The sequence below is a fragment of the Sciurus vulgaris genome (genome assembly GCF_902686455.1).
Source record: "Sciurus vulgaris genome assembly, chromosome: 11".
Classification (NCBI taxonomy): domain Eukaryota; kingdom Metazoa; phylum Chordata; class Mammalia; order Rodentia; family Sciuridae; genus Sciurus; species Sciurus vulgaris.
The window spans coordinates 55,285,133-55,312,622 of record NC_136472.1 but is presented as its reverse complement, the minus strand read 5'-3'; the positions used below and the strand labels follow the sequence as shown (position 1 = coordinate 55,312,622).

The 27,490-nt window shown below is 47.3% G+C and overlaps 1 protein-coding gene across 3 annotated transcripts in view; it reads right to left on the bottom strand.

Moving 5' to 3' along the window:
- The window catches only part of ABCC8 (ATP binding cassette subfamily C member 8), a 73,690-nt gene extending 46,858 nt beyond the window's left edge, over positions 1-26,832 (bottom strand). For all 3 annotated transcript variants that reach the window (XR_013757712.1, XM_079103683.1, XM_079103684.1), the window contains exons 1-8: positions 26,606-26,832; positions 25,141-25,282; positions 21,645-21,766; positions 16,557-16,723; positions 14,652-14,894; positions 13,593-13,781; positions 4,973-5,137; positions 2,079-2,234 (exon numbers count right to left, since the gene is read on the bottom strand). Coding sequence is in view for 2 of the 3 variants with exons in the window: in XM_079103683.1 (XP_078959809.1) it covers positions 2,079-2,234; positions 4,973-5,137; positions 13,593-13,781; positions 14,652-14,894; positions 16,557-16,723; positions 21,645-21,766; positions 25,141-25,282; positions 26,606-26,753 (1,332 nt within the window). In the remaining variant the exon portion in view is untranslated. The remainder of the gene's footprint in view (positions 1-2,078; positions 2,235-4,972; positions 5,138-13,592; positions 13,782-14,651; positions 14,895-16,556; positions 16,724-21,644; positions 21,767-25,140; positions 25,283-26,605) is intronic.
- Between the last annotated feature and the right edge of the window lie 658 nt (positions 26,833-27,490).

Below are 27,490 nucleotides of genomic sequence, written 5' to 3'. Positions count from 1 at the left end.
GCAATATTATAAAAAGCTTCTTATGCTCTGTGGCCAACTGGGCTGCACAGAGAATCCTGGCCAGGCTATTTCCTTGCCTTGGGGCTGAGATTATATCAACTCTTTTTTGAAGGGTGGTGCTGGGGATGGAACCCAGGGCCCTGCCCATGCTAAGCAGGTGCTCTACCACTGAGCTACCTCCCCAGCCTTCAACACTCAACAGAACTCCTGTGTGCTGGCCAAATCTTTAAGTGGCAAAGGTTATAGTCTTGATGAACTAAAAATGGAAAACCAGTCAGGTGCACTGGTGTGCATCTGTAGTCCCAGCTACTTGGGAGGCTGAGGCTGAGTTCAGGAGCTTGGGGCCAGCCTGGACAACAGAGCGAAAGCCCTCCTCAAACAACAGATCAGAAAACCAAATGCTTTTCATGATAAATATGCAAAGTAATTAATTAGTGCAGATAAAAGTCTCTGCCCCCTCCCTCATTTTGTAAGGGTCCAATTACACAAATGAGAGGGCCTGGGACAGGGCCAGCACAGGGCTGGGGTTATTAATTACCAGCTAGTTTTCTTAGTAGTGATGTACAGGCAACGAACACCGTAAGTACTAGTAACGATAATGCAGCAGGTTTGGTGGATGAAATCTTACAAAACAGGTTGTTCAAGGGGACACAACAGAAAGCTCTTGTGGGTAAAAAGCTGGTGTTTACATTAGATGAGCTCTCCAGGCCCTTCTGTGCTTTAAGTCATTGGTCCTTCTTGGCAGAGGGGAGCAGGGTAATCTGGGCATGCGTATATACTACTGGGAACTGCATAGCTAGCTGTTCCACCTGTCCTATATCATGTCTTCTCTAGCTGTCTCCTTCTATGAGTTGCTGCTTCTACTTTCCTTTTATTTTAACTTTAAGTTTTATAGGCAAGGAGGACCGATACACCTCACTTGTGATTAAGGTTTATGCAATCTGTATTCCAAGAACGCCTCACCCTCAGCAAACACTTTTATGTCAAGGGATCTGTGTTTACCAAGTGACCACTCTGCTGGGCACTCTGCTTGTTGTTTACCTACATTATCTAACTGAATCATCATTGCAACTACAGAGAGTAAGAATTGTCTCCATTTCATAGATGGGAAAACCAAGGCTCAGAGAGGCTAAGTATTTGTATCAGCCTGTCTCACTCAAGTCCAGACAGCTTCCACTACACTAGGCCAATCCTGTGGACCCTGAAGGCTCTTTAGAAATGGGTCTGGGATTTTAGTTTCTGGCCTGAGCACCAAAGTGAAAATTCATTACCATGACAGGGATCAGACTCCATGGAAGAACAACTGCAGAGACAAGAGTGTTAAGAGGCCAGAATCAGGTAAGGAGGATTCTCCTCCTAACATCTGGGAAGAGTGTGTCTGCTCCTGGGCCAGTGCTGGAAGTTGTCCAGTTTTAAAAACATTTCACATTTTCAATTTCCAAAAACAATACATACTTATTAGAGAGTTTAGAAACACATGAAGAAAACAAAAACCATTAATCACTTGCAATCCCATCTTGGGGCCTTGCACTTCCTTTCTCTGATGGACTTTGTGCAAGTGTGTGTGTGTGTGTATACATATTCCAGTTCAGTAGGAAGCCTACTGCACATACTATTTTGTAACTTATTCTTTTTGTTTAAAGATACATCATAATCCTAGTGACTTGCTGTCTCAAAATAAAAAGTAAACAGTGCTGGGGATAGACCTCAGTGGTTAAGCACCTCTGGGTTCAATCTCTAGTACCCAAATAAATACATAAAGATACATCAGGGGCTGGGGCTGTAGCTCAGTGGTAGAGCACTTGCCTAGCACATGTGGGACGGATGGCTGCAGTTTCAAAGTCTTAATGATGCAGCCATCTCTGATTATTAACCGATAGTTAGATACCTGCAATGTCTGAGATACTAAAGGAACCTAGATGTACACCTCATGGGGACACCAAGGGGTGAGAGATACAGGCAAACAGAATGGAAAATGGTGAGCTCTTAGTCCCTGGACACATACCAGCAGATTATGGTTTTGTATCCTGTTTCCACCCCTAGCACCCCCACCCCCCACCCCAGCACACATTCAGTACCTGTACTGGCATAGCCCAGAGGTTTGGGCACAAGAAGAAAAACCACATGAGTTGGTTGGTGTCGATGGCCACCAGATTGCAGATCTGCCCAGCAGTCATTTCCCCCATGGACAGGTTGGAGGTGGACAGGTGCATAATTTTATTATAAATCTTGGTCTAGAAGTGAGAGCAGTGTTTCACATTCATTATCATCACCATCCTGTTCACCAGCTCAGATGCTAAAGTTCTGGAATGTGCCAGGGTTCCCCATGCAGCCCTAGAGCAGTTCTCTAAGGGGCCTGTATTCCTATTCTAGTTTTACAAATGAGGCAACGAAAGGCTCAGAGAGATAAAAGGCTCAGTTACAGATCAAGTAAATCAGGGAAGGAGCCATGAAATGAGGATATGGGATGCTCCTTCCCAGAAGCGAGGCCTTTCCCTTGAGCCACAGGGTTTAATTAGTTCTTAAATCTTAAAAGCAGATCTTTGTGTCCTCTTGTATTCTTGATTTACCAGGGACCAGTGGAGAACACATTTCGAAGCCATAAAAATGATGAAGCAGGGAGCTGCCTGCTACAGTGTGGCCTTCTCCACCCTGGGGCGGTGGTACCCTCTGGGGTCAAGTCTGTCATCGGTAAGTCTTGAAACAAACCCAGGGTTCAGTCTCAGAAAAGCTGATGTGAGACACAGCCATGAATGTTAGTCACTCCCAGCACCATCCCTGGAGTCCAGCCACCCCAAGGATCTCCAGGGGGCAGTTAGGGAACAGTCATGGTAAAGGTTCCCCACGAGCTCTGGACCTAAAAGCTTTATGTGCTGAGTGAGTGTGCCTCCCACAAAGATTGCAATTTTCAGGCTATGTGTTCTTGAACAAGGAAAAAGTCATTTCTGTCTTAAATGTCCTAGGGATGCCTCCTCTCTAATGCAATTCTATTGTGCATCCTGCTGTAAAGTGGATTCCCATTTCTTAATTCATCTTTTGTGTAAACTCAGGCTTTTTTTTTGGTGGGGGGGAGTCATGTTTTCTTAAAGGAGAAAGATGCCTATCTTTATAGGCATCATGGGTAAGGTTTAAAATAAGGACAATGATCTCTATATACTTCCAAGGTTATGTGAAATCAGGTCTTAAAGGATAATCACTTACTTTCAATGACGCAGGGACACAGAATAATTTGTCAAGTAAAGCACTATTAAGTAAAGGCGAGGATATGTGGAATAGAACACCAACTGAGAGCTGGTACATATTTTTAAAAAATATATATAATTCAGGACTTCCACTTAATAACTTTTCATGCAATAAACACGGCTATTCTCAAACTCATGAAGACACAGACTCTCATCTGTGAGGGTAAATTCTCTGTAAGCAATTTTCTGGAATCTCTGATAGGAAGAAGGTTTTCTATTTTCTAATTTGTTTCCAAGACGAATGCCAGTGTTTTCTTTTTTGTAGCGTATGAATCAGTCTCTCTTATTAATGCAAAAGATTCAGTTTGATAAAAACGATTACATGCTAATACATTAAGAAGCCATTTTTGGCTCTTTTTAGTGTAATTGGAAAATTCTGGGCTGGTGTGATTTATGACATATAAACAGAAAATAGATTTAATCACAAAACTATCCAACCACAAAATTGGTTGCAGTTGTACAAGTCTGTCTGTCACTGGAGGGGTCTGAGCAGAGGCTGGGAATTTGGGAGAGATTTTCTAAACTGAGCAACAGTGTGATTCTTCCTAGCTCTGAAGCCCCATGAATCTTAGAAGGTCTTAGATTTTCCTGGGCACTTTCCACCATTCTTATATGATGACATCCCTAAGAAAATACTGTTTTCTCCATGAAAACCCAGTGGAGGTAGGTAGTACTTCCTGTATAGCTGTGCAGGTTTTGCACTATACAGTTTTAGGGGCACCATTCATAGACAAAAAGGTAGTCAGAGTTTAGTCCTTAATACTGTTCCCAGCCCAGAATGTACCTTTCTCTTCTCAGTCCCTTTTCAGCAGAGCCTCTGATTCTAGCTCACACAGGACCAGTCAATGTTACTGATTCCGAAGAACATTTTTGAAGGATTCGGTGGCTTTGGGATTTTACTACAAATTCATGGAATCACTGGGTATGGCAGAATCATCTAGCTGTCCTCCATTCTCCCCATTGCACAATGGGAATTTCTAGCAGTAGTATATGTGGTCTCAGATGATTGTGTAGTTGCTGTACCAGCTCTGACTCAATGTGAAACATTAACAAACTCCTATCCTATTTAAACTACTCTCCTAGAGGGTTCTCTGTTCTAATCACTGAATCAGAACTCTAATAAAAACACTGGAACCTCATCACCACCATCTTCAAAAGGGTCTTGAATTCTCCCTGGCTTTGATGATTATTCCCAGCCACTCTGAGATGGAAGCCACAGAAGGCAGGACCAAGAGCCTAGATCTAAGTCATACATCAGACTGACAAGTCTCTCATTAGTGACCCCAGATTTAAGAGCTCAAATAGATCTTAGAGGCTAGGTAGATCTGCTATGTCTAACCCATTTCTACTTTTGCACCCAAAGAAGCCTATGTGGTAGCAGAACTCTGGAACAGCACCCAGAGAAGGATTCTGAAGTTATATCTGCACTCAGCAGGAAAGAATGCCACGACTGACTAATGGGTGATGTCTGCCACCTGCAAGGATGGGGAGGCCCAAGGGATGAGCAGCGGACATCCCACGTCTAGTCCAAGGCAGAACCAGAGGGAGAAGTACTTACTACATGTCCCAGGTCCCATCCAAGACACTTTCCACTATCCCACACTGCCTTCCTAATCATTATTTTCAAACACCAATGAAAGGCAACAAATATAAATTCAAAACAGAGTTATTGCTGAGAAAATAATGCAGTTCTTATTGTGAAGTGAAAAAAAAAATCATCATCCAAGTACCTGTATTGCTCCTCTCAAGTTAATTCCAGTTTCAATGGCCACATAGTAGGATGCTTGTAGAAACGTCCTTTGCAGTAGAAGGGCAAGGAACAGGAGCACAGCTAAGACGTAGGCATTAGCAAGGAACTCTTGGGATGAGACAAAGTAAACCCCGAGGAATTGTGTCTGTTGGAAAGAAATGTTCAGAGGTGTTTATCATTGCCAGCAAAATGACATCATCAGTACGTATCCCTGCGTCATCATGGCCATGATTAGTACAGGACCCCTTGCTTGTAAAGCCTTGTGCAATTGTTTATGAGTGAAAAATCAGACTGATAAGCCCAACTAAACATCTGCTAACTACAGGGAGGGCAGTCTTCCACCTAGGGGGAGAGAATGAGGTTAGTTCTAATCTCAGACTCGTAAATATGATTCTCGGCATTGTGGCCCAGGAGAGCTGACTCTGAATGGAACAAGAATAAATAGAGCAAAGCACAGAGAAACCAAATCTAGAACTGTTAGAAAAAACCCCATGATGTGTTCTCTGCTGCAGAAATGCAATCAGCAGAAGCCTTGTCCCCCACTTACCAACAGCCTGTTGTGTGGTAGCTTCTGGGCAGAAAAGACCAGTGGGAAACCTGGCACCGTGATGCTCCCGGGGGGACAGATGGGAACTCAGCGCTTACAATAGACTAAAAAGATTTCAGATCTAAGCCCCCGCAGGCTCAGCTGTGGGCTCCCAGGACCTCCTTGTAAATGGAGATTCTTTTTCTGCACTTCTAGCAAGATTTCAGATTATAACCAGTGAAGAAAAACATTTTGCCTTTGTTACTAAAGATACCACAGAACAACAGTGTGTCTGTTTCCAAATTCAGCATCACTAGCTCCTAGGAAAACTTTGATCTTGATAAGTCCATCCCTCTCCAGCAGAGGCACATCAATATTTCCATGAAGACAGAACTATCCCCTTTCTGAGACTCTGCCCTGAACTTTGCATGCTATTTGGAAGGGTGTGGGAGCTGCTGCAGGGTAAAGAGGATGAGAACAAAGTGATGAGAAGGAGCCCAGAGGCATGTCCCCAGCCAGGATCAGGCTGGGAGGGGCAGGGCTCTCAGTGGAGGCCCTGTACTGCAGTCAGAAATTCCTGGACCTTGTCTACAGAGCTTCCCAATGGCAGAAAAGACCCCCACTCTTGGTTTAAGAGGGGCATTCCAAACCAGCTTTCATTGCTCCCTGGAACTGTTTGGTCTTGTTTACAGATATCTCCTTAGCTTTGAGGGATGCGGTCTCTCTCTGTTGGGGGCACAGGAAAAAGACACAGGGAGACCACTGAGAGATATGTACAAGACTCCAGACAAAGGCCCTACCATGGATGGGCCCCTTGGCTCTCTGTCCCATTTGCTAATGCACCAGAGGGAAAGATAGAGGTAGGAGGTAGAAGGTAGAATGGCAAAGATGGCTTGGTGTCAGCAAAAGGGATCTTAAAATTAGGCCACAGGGGAGAAACTCAATTTTACAGAGGAGGAAGGGACAGGTGACAGGGTCAGCTGTATACATGAGAAAGGCACCATCATCTGGCCCCCTTTTACTCATGAGGAAATGGAGTCTCAGCATGGCTAAGTGGCTGGGCCCAGACCTCATGCTGGTCAGGAGATAACACATGAATATGAACTGGTGTGATCCCAAGACATCACCAGAGACCCACTGCCTAAGCTTCATCCAGACCATTTACCCTGAGTCAATCCTTCACAGGCACCTGGTTCAGGGACACCCAGGCCTGTTTAAGATGCCCTGGGATTCTTCTGTTCCACCAATCCTCTGCAGAGACCCAGCTCTGGAGAATGGAATCCATTATTTTAAAACAACGAAACACGTCGTAGGCATCATACCAAGGGAAATAATTTAACATAAGGAAAGTTGTTTGTTTCTAAATTAGGACATGGGAAGATGCAAAACCCACACAAATGTCCAGCCATTGGGAATGGCTGGGGACATTATGATACTAATGGGAACACGGTGCACCCAAGACTACCCATCACCACGAGAACTCTAGAGCAGTATGGAATGCCATATGTGCTGTGTCACAGGCTGATGAGTGAGGGGAGGAGAGGTCAACTGAGTGCACATGTTGGCTAGACTGTGGGTGTCCTTGTCCATGGCACTCCTCAATATTTGTACATTTTTAAAAAACAACAAATTCTCCATGGCAGCTCTAAAGGCAAAACCTTGGTCCTCGTCACTCGCAAACACACATACCTTAGGGTCCCCCGCAAACCAACAACAAATTTCTGTGGATCAAGAATTGTGTGACCCATTTAAAAAAAAAAAAAAAAAAAAAAGACAATCTTGCTACAGGCATAAGTCATTAGGTCATGATCAGATCTTTCTTTAAGGAGACAGTTACAACACTAAGAGTTCATCTCACTCCATGAGATGATTTTGGCAATTAGGAACATGAACAGTAATAACTGCTGGTGAGGATGTGGGGAAGAAGGTACACTCTTACAGTGTTGGTGAGACTGCAAATTAGTACATTTACTCTGGAAAGCAGTGTGGAGACTCCTCAAAAAACTAGGAATGGATCACCATATGACCCAGCTTTCCCACGCCTCGGTATTTATTCAAAAGAACTAAAATCAGCATACTATAGAAATACCACCACTTCAATGTTTATAGAAGCACAATTCACAATAGCCAAATTATGGAATCAATCTAGATGACCGTCAATAAATGAATGGATCAAGAAAATGTGGTCTATATACACAATGGAGTTCTACTCAGCCATAAAGAATAATGAAATAATGGCATTTACTGGTAAATGGATGGAAATGGAGAACATCATGCTAAGAGAAATAAAGACTCAGAAAAATAGGGGTCACATGTTTTCTCTCAAATGTGGAAGCTAGAGCAAAATAATGGAAAGAAGGCAGTAGAGGAGGGGATGGGATATCATAAAGATATAGGGAAGATCAGTGAAGTAGGAGAATGAGGAGGGAGGAAGGAAGGGAAAAGGGAAGAAAAATGGAACGATTTTAACAAAACCTGTTATAGTCATATATAAAGGTACCAAAGGGAATTTTACCTTTTTGTATATGTAGAAGAAAGGAAGTTTACAAGAGTAGAGTAGGGTGAATAGGGGAGCGAAGAGGGGGAAAAAGGGCGGAATGGGGATTGAAATCAAATTCTTTGCATGTATGATTTTGTCAAAATGATCCAAATACTATGTATAATTATAATGCTCTAATAATTTTTTTAAATTAAAAAAAGAGAGATAGTTTTGGTGATGGAACCTGGAATAGCTAGGCTTTGGTTAAGAAGCAGGAAAAAGACTAGCCAAGAGGGCTGGGAAGTCCAGTGAGAAGAGGGCCCTGGGACAACAGGTGTGAGGACATCAACCAGCATCCTGAAGGCCCCACAGCTGGAAGAAAAGACCAAGGACCACAGCTTGACATTTGTGGCAGATAAAAGCTCTAGAAGCTCCTATGTCCTAGTCTTGTATTTTCACAAGTTCTCAGGGAAGAAGCTGTGTTTGTTTTCAGGGATTTCCCCAGTAGCTCAATAAATACTATTTTTTTTTTTTTTTTTTTTTTTTTTTTTTTTGGTACTGGGGATTGAACTCAGGGGTACTTGACCACTGAGTCACATTCCCATTCCCAGTCCTATTTTGTATTTTATTTAGAGACAGGGTCTCACTGAGTTGCTTAGCACATTGCTTTTGCTGAGGCTGGCTTTGAACTTAAGATCCTCCTGCCTCAGCCTCCTGAGCTGCTGCGATTACAGGTGTGCACCACCAGGTACAGCTTTAATAAATACTTTTTAAAATTAACCAATGCTTGTGATCTTTATGCCCTATGAACTTTCTATAGAAGTTATTGCACTTTCCCATTTGGCAGTTGAGACCTACAGAATGTAAATGACTGCTGAAGAGCATAATGAGGATTAGTTACGGGGACAGAACCAGGACCCAGGACTACCGACTCTGTGGTTATGATTAGGATCCTGTTGTCCCTGTCTGGCCAGAGGTGTGACTGGAAATGTCTCCTTCTGGGTGCTCTGGAGCTTAAAGAAAAGCAGGTCACTTGGGTTCTTGCTTTCTATTTTGCCAGGGGTCAAAAGGTGAGTTTTCCATCTGGGAACCCCTGGGGAAAAAATTTTAAAAACTGTCTTTGATTGCCCACGAAATATTTGACATTGTGGTGAAGAGCCTAGACTTGGAGGTCAGCCAAATCTGAGTTTGAATACCAACTCATCATATAGTCATTGGGTCCTTAGGTAAATTCTCGACCTCTCTGAGCCTGTTTCCTCACCTATAAAATGAGCCCATCAAGGGCATCTACTTCAGAGAGTTTGTTATGAGGATTCATTATCCATTGCAGAATTGATTTTCCTGTATCTCCTGAGGGTCAAGCAGGAAGATGGGTGCTAGGTACACAGAAATCATCCAGTGCAGTGTCTGTCTGAACTCTTGGGTGACTTGGGGTCAATCTGGAGAGAGACAAGGGGTGCTTTGATGTGGAAGCACAGGGTATGATAGGGGCACAGGGGAAAATTCTAATTCAATCAGGAGAAGGCTTCCTGGTAGAGAAGGCGTTGAGTGGAGTCTTGGTGGCTGAGGAGGAGTCAGTGAAGTGAAGGTGGGCACCTCAGACCAGAGCAGCCAAGAGGCCAGTTTACACAGATGTCCCAAAATCACAGAAACACCAATGCGTTTAAGTTCATTAAGACACCCATAGTGATGGCCACAAATATAGCCACCCAAACAGGGATGGAACACACACACACACACACACACACACACACACACACACACACACACACAGAGGGGGAGGGAGATAGGCACTCTGACGGACCCAGGGACAAGTGAGAACACACAAATAAAACCATAAGCCGTTCCCAGGAGAGTGTGTTCAGGAACACACTCACACAAACCTACACGTTTGCCCACTAAGGGTTTGAGGCTGTTGAGGCTTTGGCCCTTAGATCCAGCCCAGACTGTTCTTTCTTTTTCTGGCTCAGCTGACAGCCCAGAGCAGCGCTGGCAGGTTTCAGACACCAGCAATTCTCCATGAATCCAATTCCCTTGCCCTCCAGCCAGATCAGTGGCTTCTGCGGCAAGGTGACAGATTGGGAGTGGGGGGTTGGGCGGGAAAGAGGGATGGAGAGAACTAGATTGTGGGTGGAGTCCAGCCTGGGACCCAGTTTTCCCTGGGGACTGGCCAGGGGAAAGAGCATCAGCGACCTGTCAGGTCATAACAGTAACTAAAGAAGTCAGAGACGTTCATCTGTGTAGATGCCAAGGGCCAAGAGTGTCTTGGAAGAGGACAGGGCAGTCACTGATAAAGAGTAAACTATGGGAGTCCGGGTGTGCAGACTGCAGCAGGATGGATTCAGGCTAGGCTTCCTCACCCAGTCACTCACTGTCCACCACCCAGCATGTAGCCTGGGGTTCTCCTTCTTCACAGGTTCATAAGGACCAGAAGAGCACTTGACCGTGTGTTCTAACTGCTGGGAAGATGAACCAAATGAGCTCAGCAAACTACCTCTTTCTCCCATTTTCTGGGTTCAGAAGCCTAAATGAGAATCAAGCCATATCCCAGGCAACCACATCATTGAGCGCTCTTTGCTGCAGATGCTGGAGAGTGTATTTACTTTCAACTCTCGTTTCTATGTCGGAAATTTGCTGATTGTATTTGAGCTGCAGGGAACAAATATTAAATCTGATAAAGCCTGCTGCCATTGAGGCAGGACCATCTGTCCCAGGGATTTATGTGTTGATAAGGAACTGGGACAAGAACATTCCAATGAGAGGACAATAAATCCCAGGGTTTGTGTATAAATAAGGAGAAAAAGAGATGGCAAAGGTAATGCTCAGATGAACTAAAAGTCTAAGTGCTGTTCTCACCATCTCTGGAACATCCTGCCACGGCACTCCCTCCTCTGAAGAATTCTCCATGGGTTTAGGAAACACAGGAAGAAGAGGATGACGTGAACAAACTGATAAGGGATCTGGCCCTTGTCATTTCCCCCTAATATTAACAACTGGCTTCGTGTAGCTGCAGGATTGTTGATGTAGAGTATTCTGGGGTTGCTTATGGTCAGACTAAAGCTGACACTTCTGTGGATAAGAAAAGTGACAATTCCCCCTTTCTTTTTTGGGCCAAGTAAAGACCAGAGGCTCAAAAGGTCAAAAAAGGCCTCAAAATCCATCAAAGTTTAAGTAAGCAAAAAGAATTCTCACATCCTTAATCAAACAAGAAATCTCCCCATCTGTCCAACTCCTGTCAAGGTCCCATTCAAATACTCTCCTCCGTGAAACTGTCCATGACCACTGGCTGAATTAATTTCTCCCTGTTATGGTTTGGACATGAGGTGTCCCCAAAAGCTCATGTGTGAGACAATGTAAGAAGGCTCAGAGGAGAAATGACTGGGTTTTGAGAGTCTTAAACTAGTCAGTGAAAAAATCCCTGATGGGGTTAATTGAAGGGGTAGGGTGTGGCTGGAGGAGGTGGTTCACTGGGGGGGCGTGGCTATGGGGTACATATTTTGTATCTGGAGAGTAGAGTCTCTCTCTTTGCTTCCTGATAATGTGAGCTGCTTCCCTCGCCACACTCTTCCACCATCATGTTCAGCCTTACCTCAAACCCTGAGGAATGGAGCCAGCTGTCTACAGATTGAAACCTCTGAAACCGTGAGCCCTTGAATAAAGTTTTCCTCTTTAAAATTGTCCTGGTCAGATCATTTAGTCATAGCAGTGAAAAAGCGGACTAAGACACTCCCTCTTTCCACAGTTTCCCATGTATTCCTCCTCACAGTCACATGTAACACATAACATAAAAATCTTTTATTCAGATTTCTCTCTCCCTTACTGGATTTCACAATCCTTGAGGCCAAAGGTGATGGTTTGATAACAGTTAATTTAGTATCTTGGTTGAAAGTGTCCTGACTATGGAGTGAAAGAGTCTTGGATTCCAATCCTGACTCTGTTACTAACTATCTGAAAGATCCTGGGGAAAGCTACTTAACGTCTCTGAACCCCAAGTTTCTGATCTGTAAAATGAAGATAAGAGTACATATCTCGTAAATACGTATATAGGAATTATATCTCAATACATCTGTTTTTTAAAAAAAGAAAACTCAAAAGAACTCTAAAAGGGTTCTTTTAGAGATTCAACGAGATAACACATGGGTGATCCCTGTGCACAGCTTGGTGTGTACCGTGGCCACTAAGTGGTGTTACTGTTGTTAACAGTCCTCATCTTAACCAATACTTTCATATTATCACAGCCACAGCTAGGTCTGGTACACAGTAGCATTCAATAAACACTTGCTGAATAAATTAGACAAACAGACCTAGCACATCTCATATTCATGACCACAAATGCTCAGCTGACTAATTATATCTCCAGAAAAATTAACATACATCTCCTGAGGATTAACTACTATCTGCAAGTTTAGCCATAGTGAGATGAATTAACATTACACAAAGAATGTCTTAAATTATTAAGAGCCCTACTTACTAATTCTCTGTATCACTTTTGGACTGTCTGGTTTAAAATGTTATAATGACTTCTTCTCTGAGAAAAGAAAACCCTTATAAGGTCAGAAGTTTTCCATTTTGTGCTCCTCTAAATCTAAGCGGCTGCAAAGAATAAAGTACCCTTCAGCTCTCAAAAGTGGCTGCCATTGCCCCCAAGCAGGAAAAATAACACCCCAGAAAAAAATTTCCTCTCTTTGTCCAAAACATTTTAGTTTGTAGTATCTTTAGAGATGGAAAGACCATTGGACATCATCTAGTCTAGTGGGTTTAAAGTAAGTTTAAGCAATGGAACCCTTTTGTTAAAAGGAAGCTTTAATGGGAAAGTCCAACATTTTAATAAAACTGGGGGAACTCTGAATGAAATTTGGAGTTGAGGAGAAAAAGTCCCACCCATGGAGGCTTCCTACATTCCTCTCCTCTGATAGCTGTCTCCAAGATGCCTCTGTAGAACCTCAAGAACTAGGGGATGCACAAGTGTCAATCAAAACTGAAGATGGAACACTAGTGAATTGATTTCTCAAGCTCTAGGTTTACTTCCTTTTTTGATTTTTCAGTTCTCTGCTGTTTTTACCATAACTGGTTCATATAAATTTCCTAAGCACTAACTTCATTTGTGTGACTGAAATAAAATGGCAGTGTACACACACACACACACACACACACACACACACACACACACACACAAAGAACTAGGGGCTGTAGAATGGAAGAAGATAGAGCCCTGAAAACTTCCTTTGAGTCTATTAGGCTGACCAGGACATAACACACATAACAAATCACAGAAGCTCTAGACACTGGGCAAACACATGTACTTCCTGTAACTTTCTGATTGACTTCGCCAGAGGAGCAGTTATGGTAATGATGGTGGGGTGAGCAGAGCCAGGTATCATAAAATTCTTGAGGCACATGGTCACCTCTTGGCATTTTGGTTGACCTGACACACAGCATTCTCTGCAGGGGGATGTTGCTGAGGGTTTTGTACGCACGTGAGGGGCCATGATCGTACACAATGGCCTCTTGCAATCTCATGCGCAGCTGTGTAAATGGTGGTGAGAGAGACAAACCTTCTAAGGGGTGCCCAACCCTACCCCCGGGGAAGCCTACCTTGGGCTGGAAGTCGTGGTTCTCCTTCCCAAGGTGGTCCACAATCCCAAAGATGCACAGTGGCCCGGCAAAGCCCAGCAAGTCAGCCAAGATACGGAAAGTGCTGCTCAGGACCAAGCGCCTCCCGAAGGCATGGCAGAGTGCCCGCCAGATGGCTCGGGCACCCTGGGTGCTCTGTGTGTCCTTCCGCTGCCCAGAGAGATTCATAGCCAGGTCAGAGTGGCTGAGACTCATTCATGGCAGAGTTCAGCCTCCCAGAATTCTCCTGGCTCCTGATGCCTGGGAAAAGCCAATGGCTACATCCTCTGCAAATAGGTAAGCTCATGGAATCACTAAGTGCACGGTTGGGTGGGTCCTATCCACATCAACCTAGTCTAACAGGGAAATTGAGGTCAGAGAATTGACAAGATCACACAGCTCGTCAGGAACTCTCTGAGGAGGACATGGCATGTGCCACATTCATTCACCACTATCCACCACCATGTCTGTCTTGGTGTCCCTGCTGGTGCCCGGGTGGAGGCAGTAAAGGATCACTAGACAGGAGTCAGGAGACTGGTTCTGCAACCTATCAGCTGTGGTTCAGTTCTGGGCAGGTCACAGCCTTTGTCAGGGCCTCAGCTTCCTCCTCACTGATATGGGGAGACCTCTGCCTGGCAAAACTCATAGTCATTGTAGGGATCAGGCCAATGCCCCACTGTCCCTACTGGGTGAAAATCTCCACCCTTATAGTCAATGAACTCCAGAGGGAGAGTATGGGGCATAGGGAGGTCTGCTGAGGTCACTCTCCTTACCAGGCCTCAGTTTCCCCATCCACAATGAGGATGTTGGCCTAGATGACCTAACTAAACTGTAGGGACCATTCCATTCTGTGAACATCCTATGAATCTTCAGTACTGAACTCGTCCCTGGTTTATCTGACTCAGGACAAGACTCTTCCTCTCTGGACCTCAGTCTCCCCACCTGTCCTACCAGGGATTTGATCTGATGCTTTCTGAGGTCCCTGCCTATAACTCTAAACTGGAGCACAGGGAATGAGTGGTGTGGCTACACCCCACTGACCGCCTGGGCATCAAAGGCCTCGCAGAGCCGTCGGTAGTTGGTGAGGGCCCTCATGGCGATGGGCAGTTTCCCAATGGCTCGCAGGTCGATGGGCTTCTTGTGGGCTGTCTTGATGAAGGCATTCATCCACCAGTAGGTGCCCTTGGATAGCAGGTTCACAAAGGGCTGCAGGAAGCGTACCCCCAGATCCTGGAGGTCCTCAGGGGGCTTCACCTCCCTTGGTGTCTTGAAGAAGATGTATCTCTGTGGGGCACAAGGTCATAGGGGATAGGTAAGTGCAGCTTCTCACCACCCTGCACTTTGCCCAGCAAGGATCAGGGCTGTGACATCCCAATTGGACTTCTAACAGATGTGGCCATCTCTGGCCTGGGATTGTTTCCAGAAGAAGGATCCCTCAACACCTCTGGGCAACTAATGCCAGGGTCTTCTCATTTAGTAGCTATTCTCTGAGGTCCACTCTGAATACGCCTGGCAGGGCTGGCCTGGGTCTAAGCTGGGTTGGGGAAGCACAGGGGTCTCCCATATACTGTCTTCTCCAGATCTGATGGCATCATGCTGTTTCATGTGGAAATCACAGCACTTGAAGTCATGCAGAGCTGGTTCCAGTCCTTTCTCCCCCACATACTACCATGATATTTTTGGATGGGCCTCATCTACAGTGTTTCCCCCACCTGTACAGGGGGTGGAACTTGCAACCTAGGGTTGCTGTGATGGTCAGCCTGAGGATGAGAATGTAAGGGGCTTTGTATACTGTGGATCACTAACCAAGAACAAAGGAACCAGAGAAAAGAAAATTAAAGTAGCACTTGGACTCATGGGAAGGGCCAGATTAGGAAGGCCACCATACTGATTGCCGACTGGAAGGTGGGCAAAGGGTATTCTCATTCATTGCAGTTGGATCACAGACTTTCTGGATGAGCAATCTGCAATATTGATCAAAATTTAGAATACACAGACCCTTTGACGCAGCAATTCCACTCCCTGGACTCTTTCCCATAGAAATAACAGCAAAAATACACGAAGATATAAGTACTTCAATACACCATTGTTTGTGAAGGCAAGAACTTGGCAACAAAGGGAAAGTCTATGGGTAGGGTGAAAGCTGAATAAATTACAGCTCATCTACATGATGGTCTGTTATGCAGCCATTAAGAAAATGGAATTGGTTGTATCAGGTACCTTAGAAGGAATCTTAAGTGATATTTGTTGGGTTAGAAAAGCATGATGCAGAAAACATTTGTATAACATGATGCTGTTTTGAAATAAATATTAAGGGGAAATACTTACATATTTTATATATGTGACTCAAAACAACCCCAATAGGTATTTATTTAGAAGATGTGGGGTATTATGTTAATGAAAACACAGTATGGAAAGAAACTAGGTTCTTCACCTGAGCTTCCCAGGAAGGTGTGGATGGGCAGGGGGAGAAGAAGGTTGGAGTCTGAGATGGAGAAGAGAGGAGGAAGCGGGGTTGGGGGGAAGACACAGGAAAACCAAACCCAAGACGTGTGCTCAGTCACAGCTACCCATTCATACATATGTATGACTCTATGAATACATTTAAGCACTAACACCCCTGAGATAAAGAAACTGGGAGAAGTCAGTGTAGGAAGCATTTTTTCCTCTCTGTGGGAATCAACCCATTCTTCCACCACAACTAACCATGCCCTCATCCCCCATCCCTTGGGGAGCCTGGAGTAGAAGCAGTGGGCCAGTGGAAGGGCTCTACTGATACCTCTCTCCCCAGCCTCCCCCTCCCCTTTTGGGGCAGCTGAAGCAAGCTGGCTTCTTCTTGGGCTTGGCAGAGCTGCAGGGTAGGGTCTAAACCCAGGGGTCCTACAGTGGTTAGACCCCCATACCCTTCCCGCCCTGGCCCAGGTGTGTCCTTGGTGGCTTGCTTACCCTCACCCTGATGACATTGAGCTCCACAAGAAGCAGCATCCCATACAAGATCACCAGCAGCCCAGTGAGGCAGAAGCGCAGCTGTGAGAAGCCGATAGCATGGTCGTAGAACTTGACAAACTTGATGGTCTTGGTGATGAAGGCCAAGGTCCAGTAGATAAGTAGGGCTAACAAGGAGAGACAGGACAACATGGAGGACATACGTGCAAGTTCACATGTATGAGCACTCATGTGTGCAAGTGGGTGGGAGAGGAGCAAGAATGGAATGTTGGGAAGTGGGGGTGTGCATGCACACATTTCTGACAAGGGGACATGACTGTGCCTTTGACATTGGTTACATACATGATGACATTCATGACAGGCCATGTTTAAAACCATGATGTCATAAGTCAAACTGGTCAGACAAATCTCCCTTAAATAATAATGAGAAGAATAGGAAAATTATTCATTGAATTTAACTACGTTACAGGCACCATGCCAAGTGAGCACTTTAAACACATGAACTCATTTATTTCTCACAATAACCATGTAAGGAAAGCATTTCTGTCACCCCCAATTTATCAAAGGAACTGAGGTTCAGAAAAGTTAGGTAACTGATCCAAGGTCACAAAGCCATTAAATGGCAGAGCTAGTCTAACACCAGAGGTCATGTATATACACTCCCTGCTGTAATGACTTCCTTGTGGAATTTCCAAGCTGGGGAGATCTTAAAGGTCATTCAATTCAGCCTGTTTTGCTTCAAAGATGAGGTATCTGAGGCCCAGAGAGAGGAGGTGACTGGTGCAAGCTTGTTGCCTGTTCCTGGCAGAGAGAGGTGAGGGCCCAGGTCCCTGTCCTCACAGTTCAGAGCCCACCACAGCATGATGCTCCTTGTGGAGCCTGGGAAGTGGAGGACAAGGAACAAATGAGTCACAGTCCTGTGTGACAGTGCAACTGAGTGGTTAGAAGTCTGCAGCCAGGTACACAAGGGTTGAGATCCATGGTATAACTGCTGTGTAGCCTTGGAGTAGATATGCAACCCCTCTAGGCTTCAGATCCCAATTAAATAGTACTACTTCAAAGGCTATTTGAGCAACATAAGGCAAGAATTTAGCACAGTGAGCCTGGCACATGGTGGTGCTCTTTGGACATCAGCTGTTGACATTTTTATTATCTTCAGATTTCATATTTGGGACAAAGCGAACATGAGAAGCTATAAGTGGATTTTATCACAGATTATCACCCCACCCCCCTAATCCACTATCAGCTTGGGAAAAAAAAAAAAAACACCAGCAACAGCTAGTTATGTCACCTTTAGGGGAGCTTTGGCAGTGGTAGCCCCTGTCCTCTTTGTTCCTACAGCCACATCAATAAGGTCAGCCCAGGCTCCTAGAGCTTCTCTTGAGAGGCCCTGCAGTGAGTGAAGGAGCCCTGCAGCCTGCTCACCATCCCAGGGATGTCAGGTCATCTCCTGGGGACGAAAGCTGAGATTTGTCCCGTCTTACCCTGGGCTGAGAAGTAGGTCAAGATGTTGGGCCCCACTGCATGACCAGGGTTCAGCATGCCCAGAGGAGCTGATCAGTCCAGGTCCCTGGGTGAGGGCACAAGGATAGTGGAGTAGAACCTCTCAGGGCTGCAATGATGTCCCTCAAAGCTTGTGGACTCCAGGTCACAAGGAATCCACAGTAGGAGGCCATCCCCTGCCTCCATGACTCCACTCTCCCTGCAGTCTTTCTCAGGCATCAGGACTTCTTAGTCTTTAGTGAAGGCTGCCAAGTGGGGCTGAAAATGACTTGAAAATGTAGCTCACATGGTCTTGCCCTGACACTTCACAGATGTGGTCTGACTTGATCTTCATAACAACCCCGTGGCTTAGGTAGGGTTGTTTCTCCTGCCCAGATAAGGAAACTGAGGCTCAGAGAGCTTAAGTGGCTCATGCAAGGTCACAGATGGATCAGTGGTGGACCCAGGACCAAACCCAGGGTTATATCCACAGTCCTGTCCTGCAGTGCCAAGCCCTCAGCCTGTTGTCACACACAGCAGCACTCAGCAAATGCTTAGTGCTTGGATGAGAGAAGAGGGAAAATGCTCAGGAGAGAGAGAGGTGTGAGCTGGGGCTGCTGGCAAGTTCCAAGCTCTGGATTCCCCTGACCCTTCCTTCTCCCCACTTCCTCACTCTCAACTCTGTACCCCTCCCTACCAAGCTCAGTCAGTTTCACTCCTAAATACCTTGAATCTACCCACTGCTGTCCATCCCAGGCCACCATCGTGACTCCTCTGGATCACCTCAAGAGCCTCCTCTCTAGTTGCCCCACTTTCCCTCCTCCAATCTGGCCTCCATAGAGCAATAAACATGGTCACATTTAAATCACCTCAATGTGCCCACATTCCCAGCAACATTATGCCCAATAGTCAAAAAGTGGAAGCAACCCAAATGCACATCAATGGATGAAAGGACATCAATATATGGTACCTCTGTCAGATGGAATATCATTCGGCCTTTGCAAGGCAGGAGATGGTCACACATGCTACATGAATGGGCCTGGAATATCTTATACTACGTGAAATAAGTCACAAAAGGACAAATAGTGCATGATTCCACTTAGATGGTTTCCTGGAGTAGTCAGACTTACAGAGACAGAAAGTAGAATGAGGTGAGGCAGGAATGGGAAACTGTTGTTTAATGAGTATAGAATTTCAGTTTGGGAAGGTGAAAAATCTTCTAAGGATGGACGATGGTGATGTGAGTGAAACAATGTGAATGTACTTAATGCCACAGAACTGTACACTTAATAGTGACTAAAATGGTCAATTTTATGTTATGCATATGGTAACATCCCCCACTACTCTCAATGGACTCCCATTGCTCTTCCAACAAAGACCCACCTCAGTGATGTAGCCTTTAAGGCCCTGCCTAGTCTAGGCCTCACCTGCAGCTCCAGGCTTCAAAGTTCAGCTCACTTCTATTCTCTACTCCGATCACTTATTTTCTTCCAGATTCCCTAATAGGCTTTGTTTGTACTGCCCCAGAGTCTTTGCCCATGCTGTTGCCTCTGCCTGAAGCACTGAAGAATGCTTCTGGGTCCAGCTCTCAGCTCAAGTATGTCTTTTCCCAAAGAAGTTTTCCTTGGTCTCATTGGGAGTCTCGGGACCATGCTTCTTTCATGGAGTAACATGAGCCACATCATGGTTCACTCTTCTATGGGATCCCAGACCTATGAACAGACATCAGCTCCTCAAAGGATTGGTTATTTCCCTAATGCCTACTGCCCGATCTCTGCAGCTCATAGTGCATCCCCTTCACTTTTCTGTCTCTGTGTGCCTCTTTTCAGGTGGAATCAAACTTCAACAAGGGGTTAGAGGGAGAAAGTCCTAGTTTCTTGGGAAGGGACTAATCCATCCACGAGTGGCAATTTGTGCTTTAAAGAGAGAGCATTATGTGCTTTCTGGAGAAGGAGAAAATGATCTCGCCAGATGCTAAGGACATATTTCCAGGGGGCATCAATCAGCCAGGCCCTGGTGGTTAATGTGGAGCTCTCTGTAGATGAGGAACTGCTTCAGACTGGAGCAGGGGGCTCTTTGAACCTTCTTAACCTAGTGCTCCAAGTCCCCATCCACATTCTCATGGAGGTCTTGGGGGTGAACATGTGGGTAATCCTGAAGGAGCTCAGATCTCACCTTACACAGGAAGGAGGTCCTGTGAGTAGTTTAGGAAACCCTTTGTCTCCCAATGACACAGCAACATCACTGGCTTAGCACAGAGTATTGCAGACTGTAATGCCGGTTAAATGCTGATTCCTAAAAATCACAGTCTGACTTAATGACATACTATCCAACTGCCAGATGTGTAGCCCTGGTCTTTAATACACAGACTGAGCCTGCACAGAGGCAGACCTTTGGCTTTAAAAGCTTGACCCAAAGGACACAACCTGAGGATCAGAAATGGGAGGCTGTGTGGAGGCTAAGCTGCAGCTGTGCCCCTTCATGAGCTGGGTAAACTAGTGCAAGTCACTTAACCTCTGAGCCTCAATTTTCTGATCTGTAAAGGGGAAACAGAAATGGGACTTACCTCACAGAGTTGTAAAGATTAAATGAGTTCATATACACAAAGTGCTGAGGAAAGAGCCTGGCATATGGGAAGTACTAAATGAATATTTGTTGGTATTAATTTTAACTGTTCTGAGTTTCCTGTCTGCCTGTGTAACACAGGGATGCTAACAGCAGCAAACAGAGCAGTCATGGGCATGAAGGGAGAGAGGCATGAAAGGCACAGCACAGAGCCTGGCCCATAGTGCACACTTGATAAGGTCCAGCAGTCACTGTGGAGTCAGAGCTGCAAGCAGCACTGCTTCCTGAGTTGCTATGTACTGGCAAACCTCAGGCTCTGGTCCTGGGGCCTTTCTCTTCTCTCTTCAGATGACTTCATCCAGGCTCCAGCATTAGATGCCATCCATAGACCCACCATGGCTGAATGTATCTCCTGCTCTGACCTCCCTCTGAATGCCAGCTCTGATCCAACCACCCACTCGACACTGGAGCTGGCTGTGTCAGAGACATGACAGACTCAACATGCCCCAAACACAAAACTTGATCCCTGCCTAATCCCCAACTGCTTCTTCTGTGCCATATCCATTATTAGCACCATCATCACCAGAGCTCAGGCCCAACTCCTGGGAGTCTCCCTTGCTCTTTCCTGGCCTTTGACCTCACCTCCTACACTCCTGCTCCTGTCATTGGGTTATGCCCACACTGGCCTCTTTGCCAAGTTCGTTCTTCTCAGAAGGCCTTTGTGCTTGCTGTTACCATTTCCCCAAATATCTGCATGCTCGCTTTTAGCAGAGCTTCCTTGAGCACCCTCTACAGATAGTGAAGCTGATGTCACTCTCTACCCTTTCCCAGATTGATCTTCTTCATAGCATCCCCACCATCTATTTGTTCGTTACTGTCTTTGCCTGTCTCTGCCATCAGATTGTAAGCTCTGTGAAGGCAGAGATCTTTTCTTCTTCCTCATTTCTGAATCTCTGGCACCCAGAAAAGTCCCTGGCACAGGGTAGGTCCTCAGTAAAACATTATGGGAGGGAATGAATGAAGGTGCCCACCCTCCCCTACCTATCAGCAGCTTGGGGAAGTTGGAGGTCTCGATGTTGTGATAGTAGACCACGGAGGTGACAGCAGCCATGAACGCCATCCCCGCTGGCATGTACAGGTGGAGATGGCGGGATTCCGTCACCCTGAGACAGGGGAGAGAGAGAAAAAGAGATGAAGTGAGAGGATGTGGATGTGGAGAATGTTCCAGTAGAGAACCCAGGCCTTGTGCTTACTGCTCAGCACACAGTAGGGCCTTGGGTCATGAGCACAGCTCTACTTCATATTCCGGCAGTTCTGTCCAGCCCAAACCCCAAGCAGCCATTAGCCAAGGGACCCAAGAGTGCAGAAGCGATGCTGGGAGAGCTCAATGTTCAGGCTTTGGGATTCATGACCCTCTCTCGCTGGCTTCATGTTGTGGAGCCTGGCACTAGGAAGCCAGCTCTGGCAATGGCCACTGTGAAGCTTGGAACTACTTCCTCAGAGTGAACATAGTTGGGTCCCTGTCCCTGGGGTCCTGTGGGCAGCACAGGGGGCTGTGCATTCCAGTTCACTTAGCAACAGCTCCATTTAACATGAGTGGCACAGGCAGCACTGGCGGTGTGATGACACAAGTGTCAATATTTGCCGAGCATTTACCCTGTGCTAGGCAAGGTTCTGAGCACTCGATGGCCATTAGCTCATGTAATCTTTGTAAAAACCCCATGAAGTGGGCACTCAGTCTCTCCATTTTATGGTTGAGGAAACTGAGGCACAGAGAGGCAAAACATCTTTGCCAAGATCACTGCTTTCGTTGGCTCCCTTGGGATGGGGAACAGGGCAGTCAATACCAGCTCATGCCCTCCCCACTTCAATTCACAGAGGCCTCTGTGATTGGGGTCTCAGACCCCATAGGGAGCCAGAGCCTTCTCCTAGACCTCAGTCTTCCTCAAGACTGGAGAGTAAGGTCACCTTTAGTTGGTTTGATTGTGCTCTTATGTGGTTGGCAAAACCTGCTTAGCTTAGCCTGGCACCAAGGACCAGGTGATGTGGATTCTAGCTGCTTTCCCAACCCTGCCTGGCCTCCTCTTCCGGCTCCTCATTCTCAGAGGGTCTCCTTCAGCCTACTGCCTGAGTACTGCTCTTACTTGCACTGTTCCTTCAGCCCAGTGTGCCAAGGGCTCCTGCCCTGGAGAAGATGGCATCAGGAGGAGGCCACCATGACCACAGCTTCTGTCTGACTAGGGTTTGAAAACCACTGCCTTAACCAGCCCCCACTTCCACTTGTCCCCTAAATTTCCAGACAGGTCTGAAGACTCAGGCTGGAGTGGATAGCAGGTAATGCAGGTCAGGGCCTGCAACTTCTGCTGTCTGCAGCTTTTCCATGCCCCTCTCATATTTGCCTGCTCAGGAATGTGGGCCCACAAAGACAGGTGATACCCAGCTCAGGAGCTGACCTGTGCCTTGGGGAGATGGCCATTTGCACTGGGCTGCTTTGGGGTACAGATGCAGCCACACATAGGAAGGGCTCTTGATAATGAGCAGGAGGGAGTCCCCAGATGGATTCATGTTCCAGCAATACACCATTTGCCCAGGGCTCTGTCACACTGGACTTTGTAGCCTGTTCATTCTCTAATCTCGTCCTCTACACTCCTTGGAAGCAGGCAAGCCAGTAGTTGTGATGCTTTCACTGGAAGAGAAAGGGAGGCCCAGAAAAGTTGGATGACTTGCTAAAGTCTCATAGTTGGTACAGAGCAGAACACCCAGGTTTCTTTATTCATGGGTAGGGTGCTTTCTTGGTCACCCTGACTAATTAAAATTCCATGAATATTTCTGGACTAAGGGCCCACTGTAGCATTTATGCTGCTTTGGAAAGTGTGCTGGGGTGGAGGCGGGAGGAAGACTTGTCACCTGCTAGTTAGGTAGCAGTATGCAGTATGCCCTATGGTCTTCTTACTGGTCTGGGGAGTTTGATCATTAGGAGGAGCTGTTGCCCCAAAGATAAGCAGGTATCACAGAGATCACTGCTGGTGCCTGGATGCATGGATATTGGAGGGGGGGCATGGAAGATGTGCAAGTGGGGGTCCAAATCAGCTGCAGGAACCAGGCAGGGCTGGCAGAAGTCAAGTTTGGGCATAATCTGATTTTAGCTCAGAGGTGCTGGACCTCAGATACTCAAGTCAAATGTCCTTCCCCTAAACCACCCCCTCACCAGGCACCCACTGTGCCTTGCAGACTCTTCCATCCTGCCTCAGTGAGATGACTGCTGCATTTCCTCTTCTGTTCCTCATGGCTAACATACTATTTTCAGTTGCAGTTATTGCTCACCTAGACTACTGCAATCACCTCCCAAGGCTGTTTCCCCTCTAGCCTCTCCCCACCTCCAACCTACCCTGGACAGCCCTGCCTTCCACCTCAAAGTGCTGAACTGATGACATTCCTCTTCTGCTCCAAACTGCTGATCAAATCCAACCCAAGCAGGGAGTGTGGGGTTTGAAGCCCTTCCAAGACGCCCAGCCCTGTTTCCAAGTCTCAGCCTCCATCACTCCCCTGTATGTGTTTAATGCCTAGCCCCTGTATCACTCTCCACACCAGCCTGTTTTCCTTACTGGGTCCCACTTGCCTCTAGCCTCTAGCCCAAAGACCTTCTCTCCATGCCCACCTTTCCTCTGGGCCTTGACCTCTGCTATAGCACAGGTGGTTTTGTTCCTCCTCCCTCCTCCCAGCATTGCCCCTTCACTCCTTGGCCTGTGGGACCCTACTTATCTTTCCAGGCTTAGCTCCAAAGTTGCTCAACCACAGAGCTCCCCCAACATTGCCTTCCTCACTCCTCTCAGAGCATGCACTTGTAATATGATTTTGTTTATTCTTCTAAGGACTTAAAAATGTTTACGGAGCCTTCATGTGCCTTGCACTGTGAATACAAAGAAGAATGAGAACCAGATTCTAACCTAGAGGCCTTTCTGACTCAGGAGACTGTTTAGCAAATAGGTATAAATTTCAACATACTGTATGATCTGTGCAGTAGCTAAGTGTGAAGCATAGGACATGAGGACCACAAGAAAAGTGGGTGCAGGGAGCAGGCTATTGGGAATGAGATGAGAGGCAGGTAGGGTTGGACTGTGATAACCTGGCTACCCAGGAACTGCATCTTTTGAACAACTGAGAACCAAGGAAAGACCTTAAGAAAGAGTGAGTGACATATTTACTCTCCTCCACCCCCAAGAAGGTAACAACACCAGCTTGTGAAAGAGGTCTGGTATCTTTTACAGGAGTTGGGGCATTCTAATGGGTTCTAGTATTATTTCACTAAGTCTTAGCATGTAGATCTCTGTTCCCTCTGCCCTCCAGGACTGAGGGCAGGGCCTGGGTCTCATGTTTATATAGTGCCTGGCACAAAATCCTGGCTATGCTGAGCAAAGAATTGCTAGATTTAATAGGAAATGGTACCGAATCATGGAAGGCAGATGAGGTGGAGTCTCCTGGGCCTTTCCAAAGCACCCTGAAGCAGATCTACTCTCCTGAGTCCACAGTCACTCACCCATCAGACAGGATGCCTTCTGCAATCTCACACACCAGTACAAAGAGCAGCATGAAGGTCAGAATCCATCGCAGATTGTGCCCTGGGAAATGGAGCCATGTACTGTGATGGATGTGCACCTTGGAGCTCTGACTGCCCCATCCTGTAGGGAGAGACAGTAAAAAATAGAAGTCTGGCCCACTTGAAGGAGGGTGCATGAACCAACCAGGGCTCTTGGGCACTTGGTTCACAGTAATGGTGAGGTGCACGTTAGTTCACCTGTGCATGAGGAGCCCCAAGGCTGGTACACATGAACTGAATTTGCAAACATGAAGCCTGGGCCACAGCAGGCTGATCCTGTGCAGGTACCCGTTTTATATGTTGGCCTCTTGTGTGATAGGTCATCAGGTCAAGAACAGAAGTGTAAATGCTATTTCTTTTTTATTTTTTGATACAGATGTGAGCAAGTATCGCACGTTTCTTTCCTATTTTGTCTAGTTGTTATCTTTGTCAATAACTAGCAATTTGCTTCTGCAGCAACTTCTTTTTAATATAATTTTGTGACCATTTTTCCTTCCTTCCTCAAAGCTGTATATGAATTTTAAGATTCGCTATTTTTCTTAAAGTGAATGAACACGTTCTGGGGAAGGAGGGGACACTGTGGTGACCAACCTGACTGGCCTAGGAGATTCAAGGTCCTGGACAGATAAAGGAGACCGGAGCCAAGAGGCACTCACGGGTTGCCCCAACAGTGGCGCACAACTTTGCAGACCGATTCTAAGTATTCACGCAGGGGGCCTCCGGGGTCGCCGCGAGTCTCCAGTCGGAGTTGCTCGTCACTGAGCTGGAGAAGTTGCGCTCAGGAGACACATGCCCTTGATGGGGATCCAAGTCCCTAGCTCCCGCCTCTCTTAACCTAAGGCACGGTGAAGCCCTCCTCTCCTAACCTAGGGCACGGTGAGCCCTGGGACTGTAAGAGGCTACGACCACTGTCGGGTCCAGCCTTGGTGAAGCGCTGGGACTCGCTGGGCCTCCATTCCGGTCTCGGAAGCGCAGCCTGCCCTCCTCCCAGGGCCCAGCTGTGGCTGACAGGGAGCGTGCCTTGGGGGAGGGGTGACCCGGCTCTCTGCTGCACCACTGAGGGTGCGGCCGAACCCCTCCAGACCTTCCTTCCCTTGCGAAGACCTCTGCTTTGCCCTTTCTCCACCCCAGCTTTGGCCCCGCGGAGGCAAAACTTGGAGATCCCTGGGGTCAGGAAAAGTCCGCAGTGTTTGGCACGGTTCGGGGACACCCCAGGAGGTGAAGGGATGAGCGGGTGTGCGAGTGTCGAGAACGGCAGGCGGGACACAGAGTAGGGGACCCCAGAGAGAGGCGAGCGGCGGTTGCAGGACCGCAAGGGGACGCGGGCGGTGCGGCGCGCAGCGCCGCCTTCTCCGCCTCCGCTTCTCTCCCCTCCCCTCCTCCGCCGCTCGCCGCGCGCGCTCACCGATGAAGAGGATGGGGAAGGTGATGAAGAGCAGGAAGACATGCGGCACCACGTTGAGTGCATCCACGAAGCAGCCGTTGTTGAGGACGCCCTGGTCCACTCGATAGGCAGCCGAGTGGTTCTCGCTGCCGCAGAAGGCCAGGGGCATGGCGGCGCGGGTGCGGGCTCGGGCTCCGGCTGGCTCCGCGCGCCTCCCGCGCCTCGGTCCCTTGCAGCTCCGCCGCCCCGCCAGCCGTCGGCCCCCCCACCGCCCACCGCGGGCCCCGCCCCGCTCTGCCGGCGCTCCCTCCCCCCACCCGCCGGCACTCCGCCGCCGCGGGGCTGGGGGCAGCACGGAGCCCCACAGCCCCGCCACTCTCTCGCAGGCGTTCCCACTATGTCCGCCCGCGCGGCCAGATGTGTACGGGGGTCCCTTCGTGAGTGCCCCTCTGCGCGCGTGCGCTGGGGGAGAGAGGTTCGGCAGGCGGGGAGGGGCCGCTCGCGTTTGAGTGGAAGTGTGGGGGACGCAGAAGAGAGGAGGAGGGTCCTCGTAGACCCCAGAGCGTGAGATCCGGGTCCGGAATGTAAACTCCCCCGAGTGTGGCTCGAATGGATGTAAAGAGAACCGAGGGTCCCGGTGGGGGCGGAGTGCCGCAAATCCCCGCCCTGTATGGATGAGAAAAGCTGCGAAAAACTTAGGAGGGCGCTTGGAAATTTTCAAAAGTGGTCCCAAGCTCTTGGCCTTGAAGGTACTTTACAGCCTCTGCAAGGCTTTCCCACAGGGATCTCGCAAGACTCCTGCTAACTAGTTATAATCGCTTCAATTTTTCTGATGAGAAAAATGAGGCCCAGGAAAGTTACATGACTGACCCAAGGTCCCACTGCCGGCAAGCTGGGAAAAGTTGC